Source organism: Oryzias latipes, chromosome 17, assembly GCF_053564925.1.
Source record: "Oryzias latipes strain Hd-rR chromosome 17, Olatipes_Hd-rR_3.1".
Lineage (NCBI taxonomy): Eukaryota > Metazoa > Chordata > Actinopteri > Beloniformes > Adrianichthyidae > Oryzias > Oryzias latipes.
The window spans coordinates 2,108,071-2,131,753 of record NC_136253.1 but is presented as its reverse complement, the minus strand read 5'-3'; the positions used below and the strand labels follow the sequence as shown (position 1 = coordinate 2,131,753).

Below are 23,683 nucleotides of genomic sequence, written 5' to 3'. Positions count from 1 at the left end.
CTCTCGCCTGGATCCTGACTACACCGTCTCTCCTCTGATGATCTCATGCCTGCTATTGACCCCTGCCTGCTTGATTCCGATTTAGCTTTGTGGACTTTTAGCTGAGCTAATAAACCTGCTCGTGTGACAGATGCGTTTGCGCATTTAATAAATACATTACCATTGACTGTACACTAGAACCGGACTGAGTGTCCCTTCCCCCCAAAAACCCATAGACCTATATTGAGAAACAAACAGCTGTTACTATTACATTACATTACATTCTATTTTTTAGAATAACTATTATTGGGGGGGGGGGGGGCAACTTGGAGCTGTAGAGGTGTGAACAGGTAGAGGCGGGGGAGGGGCTTAGACTCACCGCTTATGATTCCAGACACGTAACAAACTAACAGCTGCTTCTTAATAAAATATAGTAGTTATCCATAAAATTAATATACTTTATTGGGTTTAAAGAAAAAATAATAGAAACGAGTGGACAAATGATCAAAGGAAACATCCCGCTCATAAATAATTAAAAGAAATATTCTGACAGCATTTTGTGATATATCGGCAAAATAATTTTTGCTAACACCCCCAGTGTTGCGGCTCCCTGTGCTTTCATTTCTGTGGTAAAATGATCTGATTGGCTCTTTGAGTGGTACAGGTTGCCGACACCTGTCTTAGACAGTCAATGTATATTACAGCCCCTCATATTTTTTCCTTTTTTCTGATAGTCTCTAATAATTAAATAAAATTAGGTTTATTGCATATTTGTAAATGTAAATTGGGAAAATAGTAATAACATGAAAAAATATATAACTGCTGTTATTTTTGTAAATATTTATTTTTGTAAAGCAAAAACACTTGAGTTGTTTTGAACATTCCTTTTGGTTAGTTGTAAAGTGTAAAAGTCAGATAAAAAAAAAACGTCAGAGAAGCATCTTCCTTTTTTCCTTGATTATTTGAGCTCAGAGCAACTTATAAACATCTGTACATATAAAACAAATGACAGATGATCATGTTGTCATGATCAGTATTTACAACTAAAATCTACTTATATGATGATAATAATAATAATTTATGTCTGCTTCATTATTGTTAGCATGCTATGTTAGCTGCAGCTACAGCAAAAAAGTGTTATACAAAATAGAATGAACGAATAAATAAGTGTGGAAAAAAAGGTAAAGCTCACCTCTAATGATTCCTTAGATATGAATTTAAAGACGCTGGACCTTCTTGCACTCTATGCACGGGTGAGCCTTGCATTGATAAAACTACACAATAAACTACCAGTCTTGACAAAGCTATAGAAAATCTGACCTTGATGCAGTAACCTGTCATTAGAACATGCTGTCTGACAGCTGCATGCAGACAACGAGCGAGGATTCCAAATCCCTGCATCTGCATGTCAAAAAGCCCCAGACGACTGTCTCACAGTCTAACCCAAACCAATGTTAACATGCAGACTTTTGCTGTGAAGTTTTTCTATACAAACACATCTAAAATTGTCTTTTTAGAGTAAATAGAAAAAGGAGCCTTAGCTTTCACTGTGATTGGTTAAAGTGTTTGTCTACATAGCAAAGTGAGAGGAAAGTGTGTGCACAGTCGTGGCATAAATCAAGTGTTAAAAGGACATTGTGGGGGACTCCAGCGCATATTGATTAGTCATTATTTGGACTAACTGGCCTAAAGGAAGGGGATGATTGTAAGATTGGATGTGATGGCAATCCATTATCTGAAGTGCCAAGAGGAGAGATGGTGGCAGGGATCAATAGGTCTTGTGCAGGTTTAGCTGGGCCACTATTCAAATCCATCTAGGACATAACAAGAAAAATAGAAATATCTATTAGAGGAGCCAACGCTCCTAGGTCTTTTGCCCTGTGATCCATCATCTCAGCCTTCATGAGATCAAAGAGGAAAACATTTGAATTGTAGAAAAGACATATTACACATATTTGGAGTTTTATTTTTTTAAGCCTAAACAGACCAAATGATGTCATCCACAAAAAAAATAACATTTTTAATCAAACGACAATCGTGAACACAGAGACCATGGGTAGAAAACATTTTAATCTAAAGAGACAAATTAAAAGATGCATCTCACCAACAATTATTTTCTATCTTTGTCAATGAGGAGGAAGACAAAAAAAGATGCTTGTTCACACTTACAGTTCTTCTGTTCTCCTTCACTATACCATTACTGTTCTCATTTTCCATCAGTCTGTTCTTGATAAAAATGCCAGTCCCTAAAGTCATTGTCTTTGCTATTGCAAGAGAACTATGTCTTCAGAATAAACAGGTTGCTGCTGTTCTTTGTTATTACAGAAGAAACAATGGTTGTCATGGTTACATAAGGCTACCCTGGTGTCTAGATTATGTGTCTAGATTATTTGACTTGTTTCCTGCATTTCATTACAGATGTGCAGATGTCCACTACAAAGTGTTTACCATAAAGGTGGATATAAGCTTGAGGTGAGATCTTCATGTGTTAATTCAATTTCTATTAATATGCTAATTCCTATTTTTAAAGATTTGCCATTAGATTATTATCCTACAAGTCACACAATTAATTGTGAATATGAAATAATTATTAAATATTGAGTGTGCATGTAAACCTGTTAGTTATATCAAAATAGGAATTAGAAAGAGAGTTAACAGAGTAAAAGTCCATGAAGATGTGTTGTTCTTCAAAGAGCTGAGCTGTCACACTCATCCCTCAAAAACCTAAAACCTTTAAAAACTGGTTCAACAGAAACAGCAGGCTAAGGCTTTGTTTCCACCAAGTGGTCTAATTCGGTATTTTGAACATTTCCACTATAAAATGGATCCATTAATTGCCCTTACCATTTATTGCCCGTGTTGGTTGAAGATCCACAGAAAAATGGAAAGGAACAGTTATGGTGGAATTGCCATCATCACACGATGAAGCCCATTGATTGGTAGAGGTTCATGACAAAAGAAAGCGCCAAACCAGCACCAACAATTCCAAACGTTCATTTTTTGTCTTTCAGTCGACGTATATCAGTAAAACATACCCGCATAAAACAGCAAGGTGTGGCTGGCACTGGAACTACAAACGTTCCTTGGCATCTTTGGCAATGGCTTGATTCAGAGGGAGCTGGATGGGTAGCTGTTGATAGCTTTGCTTTTGCTGTAGTCACATTGCCATCACCATTGCCATTGTAATCAGTTTACTCCCTGCATACAAAGTGACATGGTCCAACTTTGAATGGAAACGCTTGCCTGAATTGCCCGAACCATTCTAAACCGGACTGTACTAGCGCACAGTTTCTGGATGGCGCACATCTGACTTTCATTTGCAATCACCAGTGTACTTAACCTGGGTGTTCACCTAAACAATAAACTGGACTGGACACACAACACAAATGCCCTGTACAAGAAGGGCCAAAGTCGTCTCCACCTGCTCAGACGACTGAGGTCCTTTGGGGTGTGCAGGACACTGCTAAGAATTTTCTATGACTCTGTGGTGGCTTCAGCCATCCTTTATGCAGTGGTCTGCTGGAGCAGCGGAAGCTCGGAGAGAGAAAAGAAGAGACTGAACAAGCTGGTCAGACGGGCCGGCTCTGTCCTGGACTGCTCCCTGGACTCCATCGAGGAGGTGGGTGAGAGGAGGATGTTAGCCAAGCTAACATCAATCATGGACAACCCCTCTCACCCACTGTACCAGACTGTTTCAGACCTCAGCAGCTCCTTCAGTGGCAGACTGCTGCACCCACGATGCAAGAAGGAACGCTATCGCAGGTCCTTCATCCCAGCTGCTATCAGGCTGTTCAACACCAGCCTAAGTAAATAGTTTTCATAGTTTTTGTTTTTTATTCACTGTACAAAAACTGTATATACAGATGACCTCTATATACCTGCACATCTCTTTCCCTGTTTATTTATCAGAACAATCTTACTTTTGTATATATTCTTTCAAATGTGTGTCTGTCTAACTTGTCATTACTGTCTGTACATACTTGTGCCAAACTCCATGCTACTGTGACAAGGAAATTTCCCATTCGTGGGATTAATAAAGAAATCTAATCTAATCTAATCTAATCTAATCTAATCTAATCTAATCTAATCTTAAGCAGTGCTCTGAGCAGAGTGCCACTCTGCCTGCATTACCAAACATTAAAACCAGACCTGATCTTCTGATTTCCTGACTCTGTTTGGTCTTTGACTGTTTGCCTGTCCTGACTCTCGTCTGGATCCTGACTTTCTCGTTGTTTCTCTGATGCTCTCATGCTCGTTAATGACCCCTTCCTGCCTGACCCTGATTTAGCTTTGTGGACTTTAGCTGAGCTAATAAACTTGCTGTAGTTGGAAGCAGTCGCCTGCCTGTTTTGCACAAATTCTGGAACAACAAGATCTTTGACAGTGCCTTTCTTATGGCAAAAATCATATCAAATCAGACATTTATACTTTCAAATGCAGTAATTTCCTCTCAATTATGGATCTTAAGACATATTGTAGGATAAAAGAAGTGATGGATAAAGGGGAAGAGGCAGGAGAAGTAGGATTTATTGGGTCAATACTGAAAAGGCTGCTATCTCTTGTTGAAACATTGTTTCCTAAAATACTATAGTATATGTATATATGTATATATATATGTAATAGTAAATAAAGACATGTAGGAAAACTGATAAAAGTAATAGGAACACAGTACACTTAAGTTTTCTAAAAATGTATACAAAAAAAATAAAAATAAAAATAATTAACTTTAAATCTGATGTCAATATACATAAAAAGCTGGATTATGTTGAGCTTCAGCATTACTGACGCATAAACTGGAATCAGACAAGGTGACATAAATGTCATGAGCCTTCGAAGAATAATCTAAGATGTTTAATGGTACTATTCAGCCCCCCCCCCCCCCCCCCCCCCCCACTGATTTCTTTATTTAATGACTGTGTGATTGTTTCTTACCATCATTAAACACAATCCTTGTACTGCAACTCTAAAAAAACAGCGTGACTTCTTTCAGGTTATTTTTCCATCTTAAATCATAAATCCCTTGTTTGCTGCTTTGTCATTTTTCCAGCAAATGTGATTGTAGAATCCAAAGAACACTGGTTGACTCAATAGGATTTTAAACAAACTTTCTTAAGTCCAAAAAGATTGTTTTATTTTTGAATTCGATAACATTGTTTAAAGAACATAAAATCCTTACAAACCCTTGTGAATTCAGAAGGATGGTTAAAAAAAAAGGAGAAAATATAATATTATACTCTGGATCAAATATTATCTATTTCTTTATCCCTATCCAGCTTGGAAAAACTTAAGTGAAGCACAATAAAGTTAAAAGTGAGTATTTACGGCTTTCAGAAGCAGAAAACATGACTCTTGAAATAACAACATAAAAGCGGGAGTCGGAGGACAAGAGTCCACAGCTCCCATTCATTAACCGTTGCTCCGTCTGTGATCTGAAAAAACAGCTTCATGAGAAAAACATACCTCCTCTGTCTGCACGCTGCATTATGAATTCTCCCCTACACAATGCCACATTTGCATGAGCAAATGAGGGTCCAAAAGAAACGATTTTGTTTTGTCCCTACAAGTCATTGCACCAGCACATCTCCTCCCAGGCAGCTGTTGGTCTCATTCACAGAAATGCTTAGTCATTTCAGAGCCGTAATAAAAAAAGCAGCAATTTGTTATATCTGCACTGAAAAGCGGTTCATTGAAATAAGAGATCCAAACAAGAAGAAATGATTCAGAGCATCCGCAGAAAGAGCTCGGACAGCCTTCTCCACCAACTCTAATTGGTTTAATGACTTCTTTTTTCTCTACTAGACTAAACGTTTCCCATTATTTTAAACATAGAAAACAATTCTCAAAGCAGCGTGGATGGGTGTTATTCACAGTGACATTTTCTTTATCTCAAATGCAGAGATTCATAAAAGTGAAAGTTTCTTTTTTAGGCTTAGACAAAAAAATCTTTTACTGCCTAAAGTTCTGCTGATCTATTCAAGTTTCTCAGATGTATTCACTGTTTTTTAAGTTTCTCCTTCACTCTATTATCTTACTGAATACCTCAAAGTCCCTCCTCCCGTCCTCTCATCCTTCCCTCCTCGTCTTCCTTGCATTAAATAAAAGCCATTGCTGTGATGCAAGCTGCAACTCCTGCTGGCAGCTTTAGAGGAACTCCCTTTATTTCCTACACTCCATGTGGGAAACCTGAGGCTGCAGCAGTGTGGGAAGCACACTGTGCCGAAGAATGAAAAAAAAACCCTGGGAGGTTACAACCCACAACTACAACACTTGAAGACTGATTTTACTCCTGAAGCCGTAAAGCCTTAGGAATCTACCCTGTTTCTGAGGATGGAGTCACCTAGTTATGCAGCAGAAGACATCCCTAACAGATGACACAGGAAACCTAACTCAAAAACAGAGATGTAGAGACAGATTTAGTTACAAGATTATTTTACAGAAATAAATGCCATACGGTTTTTGATACAAAAACCATAATCACAAGTAATCTGTTTTGTATCTGCTGGGAACAGAATGGTTTTTTACATCTTCCTCAGAGTGATATACAACCCCCAAAACTCTTGAATCATATAACTTAATAACGTGAAAAGGAATTAAAACAAACAACTTCAGGCAAAATCCAGTGAAATAGAAATATGTGTGTGTGTATATATATATATATATATATATATATATATATATATATATATAAAATGCCCCTCTCACCCTTTGGTGGGTGGTTTCTCCTCCAAGCTGGGGTCCTCTACCAGAGGCCTGGGAGCTTGAGGGTCCTGCAGTATCTTAGCTGTTCCTAGCACTGCGCTTTTCTGGACTGAGAGGTCTGAGGTCTTTCCAGGTATCTGTTGTAGCCACTCCTCCAGCTTGGGGGTTACTGCCCCAAGTGCTCCAATTACCACAGGCACCACTGTCACCTTCACTTTCCAGGCTTTCTCCAGTTCTTCTCTGAGTCCCTGGTATTTCTCCAGTTTCTCATGTTCCTTCTTCCTGATGTTCCCATCTCTTGGCACTGCCACATCCACCACAACGGCTTTCCTCTGTTCTTTATCCACCACTACAATGTCTGGTTGGTTCTCCATTACCATCCTATCAGTCTGGATCTGGAAGTCCCACAGGATCTTTGCCCTCTCATTCTCTACCACCTTCAGAGGTGTTTCCCATTTTGATCTTGGGGTTTCCAGTTCATATTCTGCACACATGTTCCTGTATATTATTCCAGCCACTTGATTGTGGCGCTCCATGTATGCTTTCCCTGCCAGCATCTTACATCCTGCAGTTATGTGCTGGATTGTTTCAGGCGCCTCTTTGCACAGCCTACACCTTGGGTCTTGTCTGGTGTGGTAGATCTGAGCCTCTATGGCTCTGGTGCTCAGGGCTTGTTCCTGGGCTGCCAGGAGAACAGTACATTCTGGACTGCATTGTCCTGAGTGTGAAATTTGGTAGAGAAAGAATTATGGGATTGGCCCTTTAGTTCCAATGAAAGGAACTCTGAATGTTTTAGGATACCAAAACATTTTGAACAATTTCATGCTCCCAACCTTGTGGGAACAGTTTAGAGTGGCCCTATCTTCTTCCAACATGAATGTGCACTAGTGCACAAAAGCAAAGTCCATAAAGGCATGGATGGCCTTTCTGCCTTTCTCTCTCCCACATCAAACCATATTATCCTGGAAGTTTTCAACAGAGACGCCACAATGCTCTGACTGCTGCCATGAAAGCAGTGGCTCTCCACATCGAGCGCTTTGCTATCACTAATGATTTGGACGGCGCAGTCGTTCTCCCAAAACTTCAAAGACAAAATGCAAAGAAGATTCAATCGCTTTAATAGGCCCTGGCCTGAAGCCTGTGTGGATAAAGAACACTTCAAGCCGTCAATAAATACCACAGGCTCTTTAAAGATGAAGGCTCTGGTGTAATTTTTATGTGCTGCAAGAAACAGGCTTGTCGAGATGAGATTTCAGTGGGGGAAAGTGTGGGGAAAAACCGATTAGACCATATATCGCGATATTTCATTTGATAATATTTGTATCGATTCAAAATGCTGTCAGGACACAATTTATTTAATTATTTATGAGCGTCTTTCAGCGTCTGACTCTTGTTTTCCACTTAAACCCCCGACCGTTAGGTGGCAGAACAGCAAACTGAGCCTCTTTCAGCAGCTCTACACCCAACAAAACAACGACAAGACCTCAGTAAAAACCAGCTTGTTTGTTGTCATGAGACATGCACTACATAGGGATATGTATAACTTAGCATGGGTACCGAACCGAAACTCTGTGCCATGTTGCTGCCAGTATCCAGTAGCCAGTACACGTGTTTACTTCCACATGTAAATTCAGGAATTTTCATAGCAAAATTTGGTCAAGTATCAAAAGTTAATAATATGTGCAAAATTATGTTACATTAGGAAAAATACATGAATCAGCTTATCTATTTTTTGAGCAAGTGAAGTAATATCATTAAGTCAATCAATTTGACAATTTTCAGTAATTGATTAATCATTTATTTAATTCCATCTTAGCCACATTAAATCGCTTTACTTCATCCTGTCATGCAGCCTCATCACACTTTAATGTTTCTGAAAAGAATCTTTTTTTTTTTGTTTTTTTTTCTTTATGCATCGTTCAGGCTTCTGAACCGTTTAAAAGTACTGGAGATGCTACATTTAGAACTGTTGGAAATAGTACTTTATTTCCTTATTCATACGTTTAGAACCTTATTGGTCAAGGCACATTCATTCTATTTTCTCTCTTATACTGAAAAATATTTGTTGTATATAATCAGATAATGTAGACTATTCCTTTTAAGAACAAATATAATTTAAGTTACCAAAATAAGCATTATGAATTTGCTTGGGTAAAAGCAACTTGTATATGAGATACAGTTGCAGTGCTTAACATTGTGATCCTTAAATAAAATGCATTTTACCATTTTATTACAGTGAAACGTGTATTAATATCCAGGTAGAGTTTTTTTCTAAGTCATACATTGGAAAAAAAGTTTTTAAAAAGTGTTCTGGTATAATATCGCAATATGCATTGTTTCGTGGGATGCGTTTCAGGATATGTATCGTATTGCCAGATTCTTGCCGATACACACCCCCTAGTATCTGGTAATGAACTGTATGGGAATAAGGAAGACAACAAAACAAATCATTTGCTACAATGTGACGTAATTGGGAAAATGTGCTTCTCACAAACAATAAGACAGGTCATCAAAAATAAAAACATGAGGATTTTCATTTGGAGACGTATGTCCTCTCTACAGAGTAAATTCTAAAGTCTACTGTGTAGGTCTGTAATACAAACTACACTCATCACCTTTTCCAACCCTCCAACGCTCCAGGTACAAATTTAGGAGAAGCAGACATTGATTTGAGCAAAGGCAATGTTTGCAAGAAGGGAGGACAAGGAACAAGAAGTGCAGGAATACATTAATGCTAAATGCTGCTGGGTATTAAGCAAGAGAATATGGGACGAGGAGGGCAGCAGAGAGGAGGAACATTTGAACATTTCTAAGAGGATGTTGCAACGTGCTGTAACTCCCAGCAAACTCCTCTGCTTCATACCTAATGACTCAACTGTTTCTTATGCAGCGTTAAACAGAAACCTTTTGTTGCCGCCTTTCTTTACCAGCGAGGAGGATGCTTACAAGATTCTACATCATCCTGGACATCTACCTTTCTCTGGGTATTTGTCAAAAGGTTATAGGTCATAATGCTACAATCAGAAGGCACTATCTATGACAAAGTTCTGTAGAAAACTTTGCAAAATCCATCCCAGGACTACTTTAAAAAACTAATGTAGAGTTTGCCTCCTTAATAAAAACAATAATGGATTAGATTTATCTGCGCTTTTTCAGACGCTCAAAGCGTTTACAATGTGTCCATTATTCATTCACTCCTCATTCATGCTTGGTGATGACAGAGGCGTGGCTGCCTCTGTGTACGGTCCCTCTGACTATCACTGGGACATTCCTGCACATTCACACACCAGTGGAGCCACACTGGAGGTAGGGAGGTTGAAGTGTTTTGCCCAAGGACAAGCATCAGCCCAGGACCAAACGGGAGGAGTTGGTCAATGACCTGAAGAGAGCTGGGACCACCGTTTCCAAGGCTACTATAAGTAAAACAATACGGGGCTCTGTAATGTGAGATATTGGGCAAAAACCTCCTTACCTCAGTCAGAGCGTTGAAGATGGGTCGTGGCTGGGTCTTTCAGCAGGAAAATGACCCAAAGCACACAGCCAAGAAAACCAAGGAGTGGCTCCGTAAGAAGCATATCAAGGTTCTGGAGTGGCCTAGCCAGTCTCCAGACCTAAATCCAATAGAGTATCTTTGGAGGGAGCTAAAACTCTTTGTTGCTCAGTGAGAGCCCTAAACCCTGACAGATCTAGAGAAGATCTGTATGGAGGAGTGGGCCAAAATCCCTGCAGCAGTGTGTAGAAACCTAGTGAAGAACTACAGGAACCGTTTGACCTCTGTAGTTGTTAACAAAGGCTTCTGTACCAAATATTAAAGTTGTTTAACTCAAGTGATCAAATACTTATTTGTCACAGTAATATTAAAAAAAACGTACAACGTGATTTCTGAATGTTTCTACAGATTCTGTCTCTCACTGTGGAAATGCACCTATGATGAACATTTTAGACCCTTCCATGTTTTCTAAGTAGGAGAACTTGCTAAATCCCAGGGTGATCAAATACTTATTGACCTCACTGTATGTATGTGTGTATATATGTATGTATATATATATATATATGTATATATATATATATATAAACATCCAGTGAGGTCAATAAGTATTTGATTTGTATATATATACATACATATATATATAATTTTTCATTTTGTTGAAACTACATACATTTGTGAAGTTAATCAATTTTAATAAGGAAGATATGCCTCACTTTCAGGCTGGCTGGGTTGTTATGTCACTGTACACACCATCATTCATTAAGCCTTCATACTGAACAATGGCAATAACCCCTTTCTTCTCAGCCAATTACAACCATATATTTGTCTTTAAATATGGGCTGGCCTCTAACCACCTACAACATCTAAAATCTGGGGTCAATGGTCAGAGTTCTTTCTAAGCATGCAAGATGTTATCAGCCCAATGCCTAATCACCAAAGATTTAGTTTCTACATCAAAGTTTTGCAAAACTTGTGTAAAGTTTATTTGGGCTGTGTTTAGTCCTCAGATGGCAGAGTGCCTGGGACGTTTAAGTGGAAGCACCCTCCAGAGTTTTCATGTCACTGTCCCAAGTCTGGGATTGTGGATCACAGAAAGTTGGGCATCTGTAGCTGAAAAGCTAAAACACGTGTGCAAATCATAGCAGTGATTTACTGCGGCGACCTCTAAAGGGAAGTAGATCCTGTATTGCAATCAAAAAAGTTTTTTTCAAAAACAAGCCTTAAGACTGAAAAAGCCCCTTGGAGTGTTAAAATAGAGAACATTTTAACTCTGGATGCTATGACTCAACTTCAAAACAATGTTACCTGGATAAACAAGAACCTTCACGTGTTAAGAGGGAAAAGTCAATGAGGAAAATGAGGTCAAAATACATATTTGAGTTTATTCATTTGTATTAGTGAAAATGTAGTCCAAAGAAATGTGTTTTTTTTCAACTTTAAAACCTGAAAAGGTTTAAATGCTTTAATGACTTTGGTCAGACACTGTAGCCTGACCTGTGGGCCCCTTAGGGTTTATTGAAAACCAGATGCTTTACTGAGTTCTGAAGCATCTGTGAAGGATTCACCAGCCAGGTGTCATCACAGTAGTAAAGGAAAGATCATTTTAAAAGAAACCACAGTGAATGATGGAATCACTGTGACACCACACAGCCCTTCACATGCTTCAGATTTTAAAGCATCGTGTTAGGCCTGTTTTTTGGACTTTGATGGAAACCTTTTAGAGGAAGACTGAAGATCGGGTTTCATTTCTGAAGTTCAAAAGGGCAAAATTGTTATGCATGAAATTTTTTAGCATAAAAGAATACAAATGTGTTTGCTATGTCAGGAACTCTTTTTCTTTTGGCCACAAGTCTCCTCTGGGCCATAAAAAGGAGAATCATATCCCAGAATCCATTAAAGACTCTAAAATAAAAGTACACAAAGCAGAGACAGACCCCTCAATATCCTACATATATAATACATGCAGGTCCAAAGCCGGCACGCACACACGCAAACAGAGAGGGCTTTGCATTCTGACAGCTGAGCGATGTAAAGTGCCATTCATGATACCAAATGTGGGTCAAAAGCCTTTTAGGCCACAGCGAGCTCTTAGCTCAGCACCCTGCTCTCCTGCTTAAACCCAAATGTTCTAAAGTTCCCCTATCTTTTCCCAGCTCCTCCTCCTCCCACGGTGACAGACCGAGTTCTGCTCCCAGCGGAGACAAAGCGCAACACATCACGTGAGTCAGGCACCATTACATGCACACTAATGTGCAACATGCTGTCAGAGTTAGCCCGGCTACGGTTAAGCTCTCTCAGAGTGCTATTAGGAATGTCGGCAAATTCTTTGATCTAATGAATATTAAAACCTTAAGTGGATTTTACAGAGACATTTGGGATGGTAATGGTTTCACTGCTCCCAGGTCTTTTGTCAGTATGTTGAACCTTTTGTTCTGGGGGAAAAAAAACTCTTTTGTTTCATATTGAAATGAAACACATTTATTTATTCATTTGCAAGTCCATCCAAAGAGCCTGTTAGTTAGCTTAATCTTTTAATTGTTAATTTTTTTCATTAAAAATAAATAAATAAAACCAATGCAAAAGTTGGACTAAAAGGGATTTATACCGTGGTCCGAGTGAATTTTAGGTTCTGATTGGCAGTTGGGTGTGGAAAGTGATCATTCACAGTGATAATGCTCACATGAAAAACAAGTTCCGTTCACATGGCTAAAATGTTCTATTTTACCGCGCTGGCTTCTCTAAAATAAACTTTTGCGTCATCATTTGGACAAAAACAAGCGGTAAGATGTGAACTTTCTCTCTGAACTGATGCTTTATTCAACCCCATCATGACGATCAGCATTTATTTCGTTTTCATTTGCTGCTGCAGTTGAGGTTGGTGCCAGCTCACCACATAACAAATAGTAATATAACAAATTGTAAAAAAACAAGTAATCTAGACTGAAAAAAATAACAAGAACAAAGTACTAAAAACGGATTTAATTTTGTTTCTTTTGCAAGTTACCTTGATATGAGCGGGATAATGGCCTCAAGTGTGCATTATCAGAAATTAAAGCACAGCGTGGAAGCAAAGCACACTTTGTCGGCCATCATTATATTACTCAAAAAAATGGTCTGAATGGGTAAAAATTTAAAATATTAAAAGTACAAGTTAATTATGTGGGTTTTTCTACAGCTTTTCTAGCGTTTTTTTAATGAGTCCTATCTTTTGTACAATATGGATTAGCTTTACTGTTTACAGACGTCCAAACTGAGAGGAGTCTTTAGGTAAACGGACAGTCAGTCTGGCTCCAAATAGAGGGAATGACATCATCAAGCTATCAGACATGGTCAATAATGGGTGGAGGTAGTCCTTAGTCTGCCCCCCCAAACACAAAGATCAGTATATGACTGCAAACACGAAATCATGCAATAAATTCTCTTAACCACCATTTGGAAGCTACTTTTTCTTAAGCCCCCCATGTGTGAAAAAGTGTGTGTGTTACTTGTTGCTTACTATGTTGCTCGATCCAAAACCCTGCAGAGTCCCACAGGCCGTCCTTCCATGTCTGCGGCCTTGTGAGCAACATTAGTCATAAATGGAACAGGCTCAGATCCGGTTACAGACGAGCTCTGTTTCTGCAACTCTACCCTGAAACATATACCACACTGCTAAATGCATTATTGATAAAACAACCAGGTTGATGTTTTTACAACGAAAAGAATTTAAATCAAGTCTCCACGATTCCACGACTCCATCATCAAAAAATAATTTTTTGTGCACAATTGCAGACTAATGGATGCAGATAAAGGAATTTAAACATGCTTTACAAGAAAGTTCACACATTCTTAAAAAACACCTAGAGACAACATCCAGGATGTGTCATGAAAACGTTTCAGTCAATATGTCCTTTTGACAGATATGTTCTGAATTTAAAATGTTGCAGCTGTAATTATTGGGACAACAGTTTAATTTTGGATTAGTGTTTGTTCTTACACAGCTGAGATGGAACTTTGTTTGGGCTTCTGATTGGGACTCAGAGGATGGTAAAGCGTGCTGTGATCACAGCAGGACGCGTGCTGCTAAAATGTTCAGAGTCTGCGGCTTCAGTCATCTATTAAAATACAAGACATAATCCTTATCACAGTCATCAATGCACTGCAGGGGAATTACGCCATTTTTCTGTGGCTGATTCTTTATCCTTTCAACACCAGAGCTTTAGCTACTGCAAGTCTTCAATTCTTTACGCAATTAAAGTAATTCCAACAGATTCTGAAGTGGAGAAAAGTGGCTTTGTGCTGACATGCAACACTTTATGGTAGTAAAATGTTTGAACAATCAACGTAAATCAGCTGATTCTAAACAAACATGGTAAGATCAGTGTTGACTTATTATTTCATTTTTATCTGAATTTAAAAATAGTGTTTTTGGATGATGTTCATCTCATTTCAGGAATAAGATGAAGATCATCCCTGCTGGGAGATCCTTTTCTAATTACACTTTCCCCGTGTCTGACCATTTATACAGCTGCTGTACGATGCAGCACTCAGCTCACTGTTTCTATATGTTTATGTTTCATCTATAACGCCTTTGTGGATTGGAACTGGGCTGAATTTCCCTGTTTTAACTTCTTGTAAACCATTTAGACAAAAACGACTTTGAGAAAACAAAAACCACAAGGTTGCATCTGGATTGCTGCATATGCAGACAAAATCTCTTCAAAGAAAAGGTTAAAAGTCACTTTAATCTTTAAAAAAGAAAAAAGCCACGTCCTGGTTTTTGCTTTTTCCCCAAGATATATGGCACTGTGAAAATAAATCTCCCACTACCCTGCTTTCGTTTCAACCCAGGAGCATCTAAACGACCCATAAAAACCACTGAGCCATCCTCTTTCACCCCCCACCCGCCCCATACAAACACCTTTAGCTCTTGCCATTGACACGGGAATTAGGAGTTGAAGAGAGCAATCCTGCTTTTCTATACATTGAAATCATGAGATAGAATACTTATGAGCGAAGGACTAAAATCAAACAAATAAAAATATATAAATACAAAAATGAAGTAAAGTCAAAATCAAAACTATGTGAAATGTATTAAAAACAGACAAACCTCTCCTAAACTATATACAAAGATCCAAAAATGTATTCCAAGACGTAACATAACTCTTGCTAGGTTTGTTTTAAACCAAAAAATTCAAAACTATTTACATTAAATTTTGAATAAATAAATAAATAAAATAAACAAATAAAATGGTGGGCCGGTGTCATTCCTATGTTACAAACAACTGACAGGCAAGGGTAGGTGTAGAGACTACTAAGGGTTAAAATGCAAAGTGAACAATAAAAAGCCTGTCTTGGTGCTGATTAGGACTACAAAATGGGGCAGACAAAGAAAAAGAGTTTAAAAGTGTAAAGAAATGTTTCCTTCTTGCATACATTAAGATCCGTCAAAGCTTTGAACAACTCACCATGACTCACAAACCTTTGTATGTGTGAAAAGTCCACCTATGTTCAACAATGCAATCTTTAATAAAAATTGCGATTTCTTCCCCAAGTTTCAACATTGAAGGATGTCTATGTCTCAAACAAGTGTTCATCTGGAGGTAGAAAATGGTGGCAGCTGACACTGACAGTTTCCTGATGCCCCCCCCCCCCCCCCCCCCCCCGTCCCACAGAAAGATACTCTGTTCTTCACAGTGAGAAGCCACATTCATATTCTGCACGCCACCAACAGCCAGCATTTTGATGAGGAGTTTATTGGCACATGACATGTCAGACAGCGCGGTAGCTGAGAACCAGTCTTAGCGCTTGTGAAAAGAGGAAAAGTCACAGCTGCGAGTTTCTGCACCTCCAGGTTGGTCTGGCAGAAAAGAGGCTGCAGCAGAGCAGAGGAACCCCCCACATATGCACAGCCTTTCTACCCTGCAAGGCTCTTTAACAACATCTGACTGCAGATCTGTCAGAAATGAACAAAGATTTGAAAGAGAGAGTGGACTCAAACAAGGCTGTTCATGTGAAAGCCATGTTTGGCTCAGATGTGCAGGATTAGGAAACCTGGAACAGAATAACACATACTGTTGCTAAGTGGATTATGGGGAATAATATCATATGTTGCAGAGGTGGGTTTCCTATTGTTTTGTACAAGTTAATAAACTATTATCCCAGTAATGCTTAAGTAAGTCAGTAATGCCAGTAAGTCTTTAAAAATCCATTAGTGTGCTGACGACTGCACAAAAACACCTGAAAGTAGAAACATGATAGCTGAGCACTGACATAAATGAAAAAACACCAATAACAGCATGTGAATGAAATGCGGGAAAGCACTTTGAAATATAAATAAAACTAAGTGCTATAGCTGAAACCTCTTGCAGTGTTTGATTACTCGGGGTATTTGAAACATCCCCCAGACATTAATAAATTCTCTGTTTCAACAAATATACCATAAAAATTCAATAAACTGCTTCAATTTTTTTAACAGGAATACCAACCTTGGTCATCCGACAGATTATGGACCCTTTTTATTTCATTTCACGACATTACCTTTATTATTTAAAAAAATAATAATAAAAAGATAAAAATGAAATTTAAAAAAATTGCTTAATCAATTATTGATGATGGTTAAATTGATTGATTTCTAATGATATTACTTCACTTGGTCCAAAAATTGATTCATGATTTTTTCTAATGAAGCATAATTTGCACATATTTTTAACTTTTGATACTTGATCAATTTATGCTATGAAGATTTTTGAAACAGTGTTATGTTTATTTTACTGATATAGTATTATTTTATAATCATATACATGATTTTTATCATTGACATAATCTGCATATATTCTAGATAACTGATCTGCATTTGCCATGCTGATTTCTAAAATAGCTACTTTTACATAATAATTAAGTAATTCATCTTTGTCATTTGCTTTATTGATACCTAAGGATTCTTAATTCTGTCTGATAAAAGTTATGAACCGGATATTGATAAATCATGTAATAAAATAGTTACAGTATAACGGGGTGGGATTAAATAAGTTCACTTCTTTCCACTCCGTTTCAAGCAATATTTATGAATATGTCTAATTATCCTAAGTATGATTCGTCATTGTATGAATGTATAACTGATGATTGTATTGCATTTGTGTATTATTCTTATTTGATTGCTTGAAATAAACAATTTCAAATCATCTCAAAACCATTTCAAAAATAACGTAGAATTAATCCTATGGACGATGTCCGAACGTAGGACGCCCCCACAAATTACACACTGCAAAAATACTTTCTTGTATGTAACAAAACATAACTAAAAATCCTGTTTTGTGGTGATGTTATATATGTCAATAAAAGCTCTGTAGGTTTCAAATACATGGAGAGTGCACACAGGCTTTCCTATAAGCATGCGAAAAGCAAACTGGAGTTTGTATTTGTGCTACAAGCCGCCCGCCTTCTTCCCTTATGAGGCACCTGCTCCCCAGGTGGAGATGAAATGTAATGGAGCCGATTCAATGAGAAGCTGAACCTCTTTGGGAAAAGCAGAAAATCAAATCCCATCAAAGCCCCCGGAGCCTTCCCAGCATCCACTGCTCCCACGTAGATGGGAGGGAAACAAAACAATAGTGGTTAATTCAGTGGGCTGTATGGACGCTTACACTCACAACAAAAACCAGAAGTCAAGCAACAAATGTTGGCGATTGATGAAGCTGCTCAAGAACATTCTGGCAGAACCAATTCCACATTTGAGAATGGAAACACTAGAGAACACAGAAAAGGAACCACAAAGTGCAATGGACAGGCAGAATTTTATGCACTTTGGCTAAGAGCCAAAGCAGATAAACTCAAAGAAAAAATGTTCCTGTTACTACACTGTCACCTACACAGTGAACCACAAGCACCCCTAAAAAACGTTTTTTTTTCCACTTAAGGCCTGTGAACTGGACCTAGTGGCCATGCTCCTTAAAGAAAAGGGAAATGGCAGATTGCTCCCAAAGGCTTACAAACCTCCTCTGCAGCTTCTTTGGCTGTTTTTGTTTATGAACCACTGCTGCTAAAATGAAATTTCTGACAGTCCGTCGTTTGAAGGAAAAAGACAATTAAAAATGAATCCACTGGATATTTATGCAGCTGGAGAGCAGCAGTGCTGGGAAAGGCAATTGTGCGTTTTACAGTCCCGGGGAGGACACTGAGTGATTCTGCTCTTCTCATTAGGTCTTCTTGTTCAGTGAAAAGGTTACAGCTGAATTTCCCCTCAACCAGCTCAAGTTTGGTTAACCCGCCCGCAAACATGACTGCCGATGCATCAACCAACAGATCTTTAAGACATTGTCGTCTCAAAAGTAGCTCACATGCTAAAAAAGCGTGGACACCCTTGTAATCGGTTGAAGAATGGATTCTTCAAGTTCAAAGTAACTTGGAAGGACAATATTTCAAAGTATCAGACGCAACACAGATGCTGTGGCTAATAATCCATTCATCCATCATCCATTCATCCATCATCCATTCATCTATCATCCATCATCCATCTATCATCCATCCATCATCCATTCATCCATTCATCCATCATCCATCCATCTATCATCCATCAATCATCCACCCGTCTATCATCCATCTATCATCCATCCATCTATCATCCATCATCCATCCATCCATCTATCATCCATCTATCATCCACCCGTCTATCATCCATCTATCATCCATCCATCAATCATCCATCAATCCATCATCCATTCATCCATCATCCATCCATCTATCATCCATCCATCTATCATCCATCATCCATCCATCATCCATCCATCTATCATCCATCCATCCATCCATCCATCCATCCATCATCCATCTATCATCCATCCATCATCCATCCATCATCCATCCATCTATCATCCATCCATCATCCCTCCATCTATCATCCATCCATCATACATCCATCTAATATCCGTGCATCTATCATACATCCATCATACATTCATCTATCATCCATCCATCATCCATCTATCCATCATCCATCCATCCATCCATCCATCCATCCATCCATCCATCCATCCATCCATCCATCCATCCATCCATCATCCATCCAGCATCCATCCATCTATCATCCATCATCCATCCATCATCCCTCCATCTATCATCCATCCATCATACATCCATCTAATATCCGTGCATCTATCATACATCCATCATACATTCATCTATCATCCATCCATCATCCATCTATCCATCATCCATCCATCCATCCATCCATCCATCCATCCATCCATCCATCCATCCATCCATCCATCATCCATCCAGCATCCATCCATCTATCATCCATCATCCATCCATCATCCCTCCATCTATCATACATCCATCATACATTCATCTATCATCCATCCATCCATCCATCATCCATCTATCCATCATCCATCCATCCATCATCCACCCATCTATCATCCATCATCCATCCATCATCCCTCCATCTATCATCCATCCATTCATCCATCATCCATCCATCTATCATCCATCCATCCATCAATCTATCCATCCATCTTCCATCCATCCATCCATCCATCCATCCATCCATCCATCCATCCATCCATCCATCCATCCATCCATCCATCCATCCTCAGAACTTACTGAAACCCTCTAGGGTCATGGGGTTGCTGGAGCCTATTCCAGATATTGTAGGGCGAGGGCGGGGTACACCCTGAACCGGTCGCCAGTCTATTGCAGGTCTATAAACTCACATGCACATCTAGGGACAATTTGGAGACACCAATGAATTTATGAAACGTGTTTTTTGATTGTGCGCGGAAAACCCCCACATGCATGAGAAAAACATGCAAACTTCACTCAGAAAGATTCCAGCTGGGAGTCAAACTGAAGTCTTCTCACTGGGAGGTTAGAGCGCTAAAACGACATCACCGTGCAGCCCTGTAGCTAGCTATCAGCTAAGAAAATGAGTTCATCACTAAAAATGTTTAATGGGGAAAGATTGCAAATTTTGCCAAAACCATTTAATCCCAAAACATGCAACATGACACGCATCATAGGTTACTTGCTCTCTCTAAACTGTCCTTAGATGTGAATGTGAGTGTGAATGTGGCCCTGCGACAGACTGGCAGCCTGTCCAGGGTGTCCACTGCCTTCGCCCACAAGTGAAGAAAATGACAAACATGTAAGCCTAATTGTTCTTAAGAAAATGACAGTCGCACCTGAACATATGTCAAACCCCCAGCCAAACTATGCAAAACATGACTCATACTCAGAAACACACGGTAATAAAATGTGATTTCTTTAACAATACATTTTTATTATTTTTTTCAGTTCTAAAAAAAAACCCACACTGTGATACAACTTCCACCATGCAATCATGCAATAAAAGTTGCTATTTTTTGGCTGTCATCGCATTGAACATTTTCTATTTAAAGCTCTGTAAATATTGGCTGACATGTTTATTCAAACGATTTGTAATAGTTTGCAAATCCGCATATGCACACGCATGATTAACTAAGTATGTATTTAAATTAGAAAACGCTGCAGAACATACTACTAGACATCAGAGGGACAATCTTTTGATGGCTAAGGGACGGCCCATACAAACACTGACATTAAGACACCACAAAATACCTCTCTGGGGACTCAGAGTGGACATACCCTATGAGGCATCACTGAAGAGCAGGTTGTCTGAAATGTAAAAATCCAACTTGGCTTAATTTTGGACAAAGCGAAATATTAAAGCTGAAGAAAAAGAAAAATCTGAAACTGTTTACACTCAAGCTTATTTCAACAAGCCCATCATTTTGGTGGGAAATATTGGCGTGGGAGCAGAAAAAACATTCATTTTAAGTATAACTTTCTACAGACGTGTTATTACTTTGATCAAATCTCCAAAATCTTTAGACTCCGAGAATGCCTCGCACAGTTTTTAAATAGAACAAAAAACAAACATGTGAGTGAAGCGCCATTCCCCCTTTGTGCACGCCGTGACTGAGACAAACACACTTCCTGTTGAGATGTGGGGGAGAGAGGAAACAGGAAGGCTTTGGAGATCTGGAAATGTAAGGCTGGATCTTAAAGAGGTTTTTAGTACTTGGCACCTACACTGCTGTAATCAAGGGCTCCTGATTGAAGAAGAAACGCTGAAAAAGGCCTTCACTCAGGGGAAAATGAGCAAACTACAGGGATGTTACATGCAGCCAGACATAAAAAAGAATGTCCAGAGACAATGGTTTCTGAAAAATTAATCATATATAAGAAAAACAAAATCTGTGTTAAACTAGGAGGAACCACAGTGGAGTATATTTTAGGATGTTCATAGAAAACCTCCCTCTATGAGCTAAATTTGCCAAAATAAAAAAACTATTGAATATGAAGCATCTAAAGAGGGTGAATCAAAATCTTCTTAAAAAAAGAAGTAACTTAAACATCTTCTTGCATATTTATGAGAAAGAAAAAAAACTGACGCTCAGTTCCTTTATAGATGAACGAAAACAATGCATGTGTTTTTGAATTCAAATTGCATGAAGCTGCAATGAATTTATTTTAAAGGGGTGGAAGAAAAAAAAAAGGTCAATTAATTTGTAATCGAGTGAAATGGCCGTAAAAGTTAATAACACGGTGATTCCATTTTACACTCACTTTAGGGAGTTCTGGTTCTATACTGGCTAATTAAATAGAACTTCATATCAGTAAGGCAAGAATATTGTCTTGTTTTTTGCATCCGCATGCCTCTGCATTACATTGGGGATTGAAAAATGACAACAGCGGCAGCATGAATTATGAATCAATACAGCACTTCTTAACTGGGGCCATTTGGGGATCTGCAAAAAGCAAAGCTAAGACAAAGCCACTCATCCAGCTGTGCATGTTCTCGCCTGCACCCACCGTTCCCTCTGCTGCCCTGCAGGCTCTCCTCGATTGGCTACAACTCTCCCAAATCCATCTTCCTGCTACAAATCTCTCCATTCATTGATTGGAGGAGGGCTGGAAAGGCAGAACGGACCTGCTGCGGCGAATTGCTGCTGCTGATAAGATGCAGTCTGGCTTTGGCTCAGGTTTTCATTGTGCCACAAAGCTGCCGAATGTGAACAAAGCCTAAAAGCAGTTGGGCATTTGAAACGACAAACAGCTGTCAGTCAATAAATAAAAGGAAACGAACTTCTAGAAATTTCTGATGTGAAGGAGGTAAACAAAGGCACTGCAGCCAACCGAAAATAATGCATTAAAGATGAATGAGGATGGAAAAAAATGTGGAAAGGTCAAGAGGAGACAGAAAGAGGGAAAGATATCTAAAGGTCTCCATTCACCAACCCCCTGAGCAATCCTGGATCCCCGTGAGAAGTGAGTATGGCAGGTTGTGGCTGGCAAACTGACATTTACTGCCTGCCCTCTGTTGCTGCTGGTTCATTTTCCAGGCGTGATGTCTGTTTGCCGCCTTTGAGCAACAGTGCAGCTTGAGAGGCTTCACATGCGGGGAATGAGACATGGACTGAGACATGTTACTCACATTTCTTTTTCTGCTAAAAGCTGAATTGTAAGAAAGTAAAATGACCCTCGTTTTAAAAAGAATTATCTTATTTTCTGTCTTGTGAGAAAAGTAATCTTATAAAGAAAGTTTTTCAACAGCAAAATAATCTTAGTTTGAGTAGAGTTAGTTTGAGAAGACGTCTTAGTTGCTAGTTTTTTCCTTAAAACATTCTTGGTTTTTTAAACCATTTTTCTGACCCTATTAGCAGATTTTTTTTTGGCCTAGTTGTAGAAAATCTGCCAATGGATTCCGAATGACCTATTTCTAAGAGGACTGGTTTTGCAGCGTAAAGGGTGAAATGTTTGGAGAGCTGCAGATTTGATCTAGAGTTCGTCTGATCCCTGGCTCTGAGAAAGGATCCCAGAGAAAATGTTACTGAAATGATCAATTTGGGCACTATTTTTCTAAAACAGAGTAAATTCCTACCTGTCTGTTGAAGGAGGCCGCTCACTGCGAGGCTTGCCAAGCTGGCTGTAGAGACTGGCATCTGAGTGCTGGTGCTGGTGATTAAAATGGAAGGGGTCGTCGCGAGGGCTGTGGGGCCGGCTGTGGCCGCCGTCCAGGGAGCAGTTCAGCGGGTTGGCGGCAGAGTAGTGGTCATCCGAGGGTCTTTCTGGGGTGCGGCTTGTGTCTAGAATCTCGGCGTAGTCTCGCTCCCGGGCTTGACGCTCCCTCAGCTCCCTGGTCTTGGCCTGGATCCTTATAACGGGGATAACAATCTCATCTCACAAAAATCAAGATCCAAACATTTAGCAAACAAATAGGTTAAGCGACAACAGTACACTTCGACAAAGACTTCAAAATTCCTCCCTTTTGATGTCACAGGGATGCTGAGGCCAGCTATTGTTGGGCAATTATGGGGCATATCCTGAACAGGCCGCCTGTCAATTGCCACACACGCATGCACACCTTGGGGCAATTCAGAGACACCCATTACCCTATGCAGCATGTTCTTGGACTGGAGGAGGAAACCAATGTGCCTACCAAAAAACCCCTCACATTCATGAGGAAAACATGCAAACTGCACATGGAAAGAACCC

The 23,683-nt window shown here is 39.2% G+C and overlaps 1 protein-coding gene across 35 annotated transcripts in view; it reads right to left on the bottom strand.

Moving 5' to 3' along the window:
* Positions 1-23,683, bottom strand: part of pard3ab (par-3 family cell polarity regulator alpha, b) — a 363,970-nt gene that overhangs the window by 59,159 nt on the left and 281,128 nt on the right. For 34 of the 35 annotated variants that reach the window (XR_013650782.1, XM_078935589.1, XM_078935591.1 and 31 more), the window contains one exon: positions 23,070-23,342. The exons of the other annotated variant lie outside the window; for it this stretch is intronic. Coding sequence is in view for 33 of the 34 variants with exons in the window: in XM_078935589.1 (XP_078791715.1) it covers positions 23,070-23,342 (273 nt within the window). In the remaining variant the exon portion in view is untranslated. The remainder of the gene's footprint in view (positions 1-23,069; positions 23,343-23,683) is intronic. 35 annotated transcript variants of the gene reach the window in all.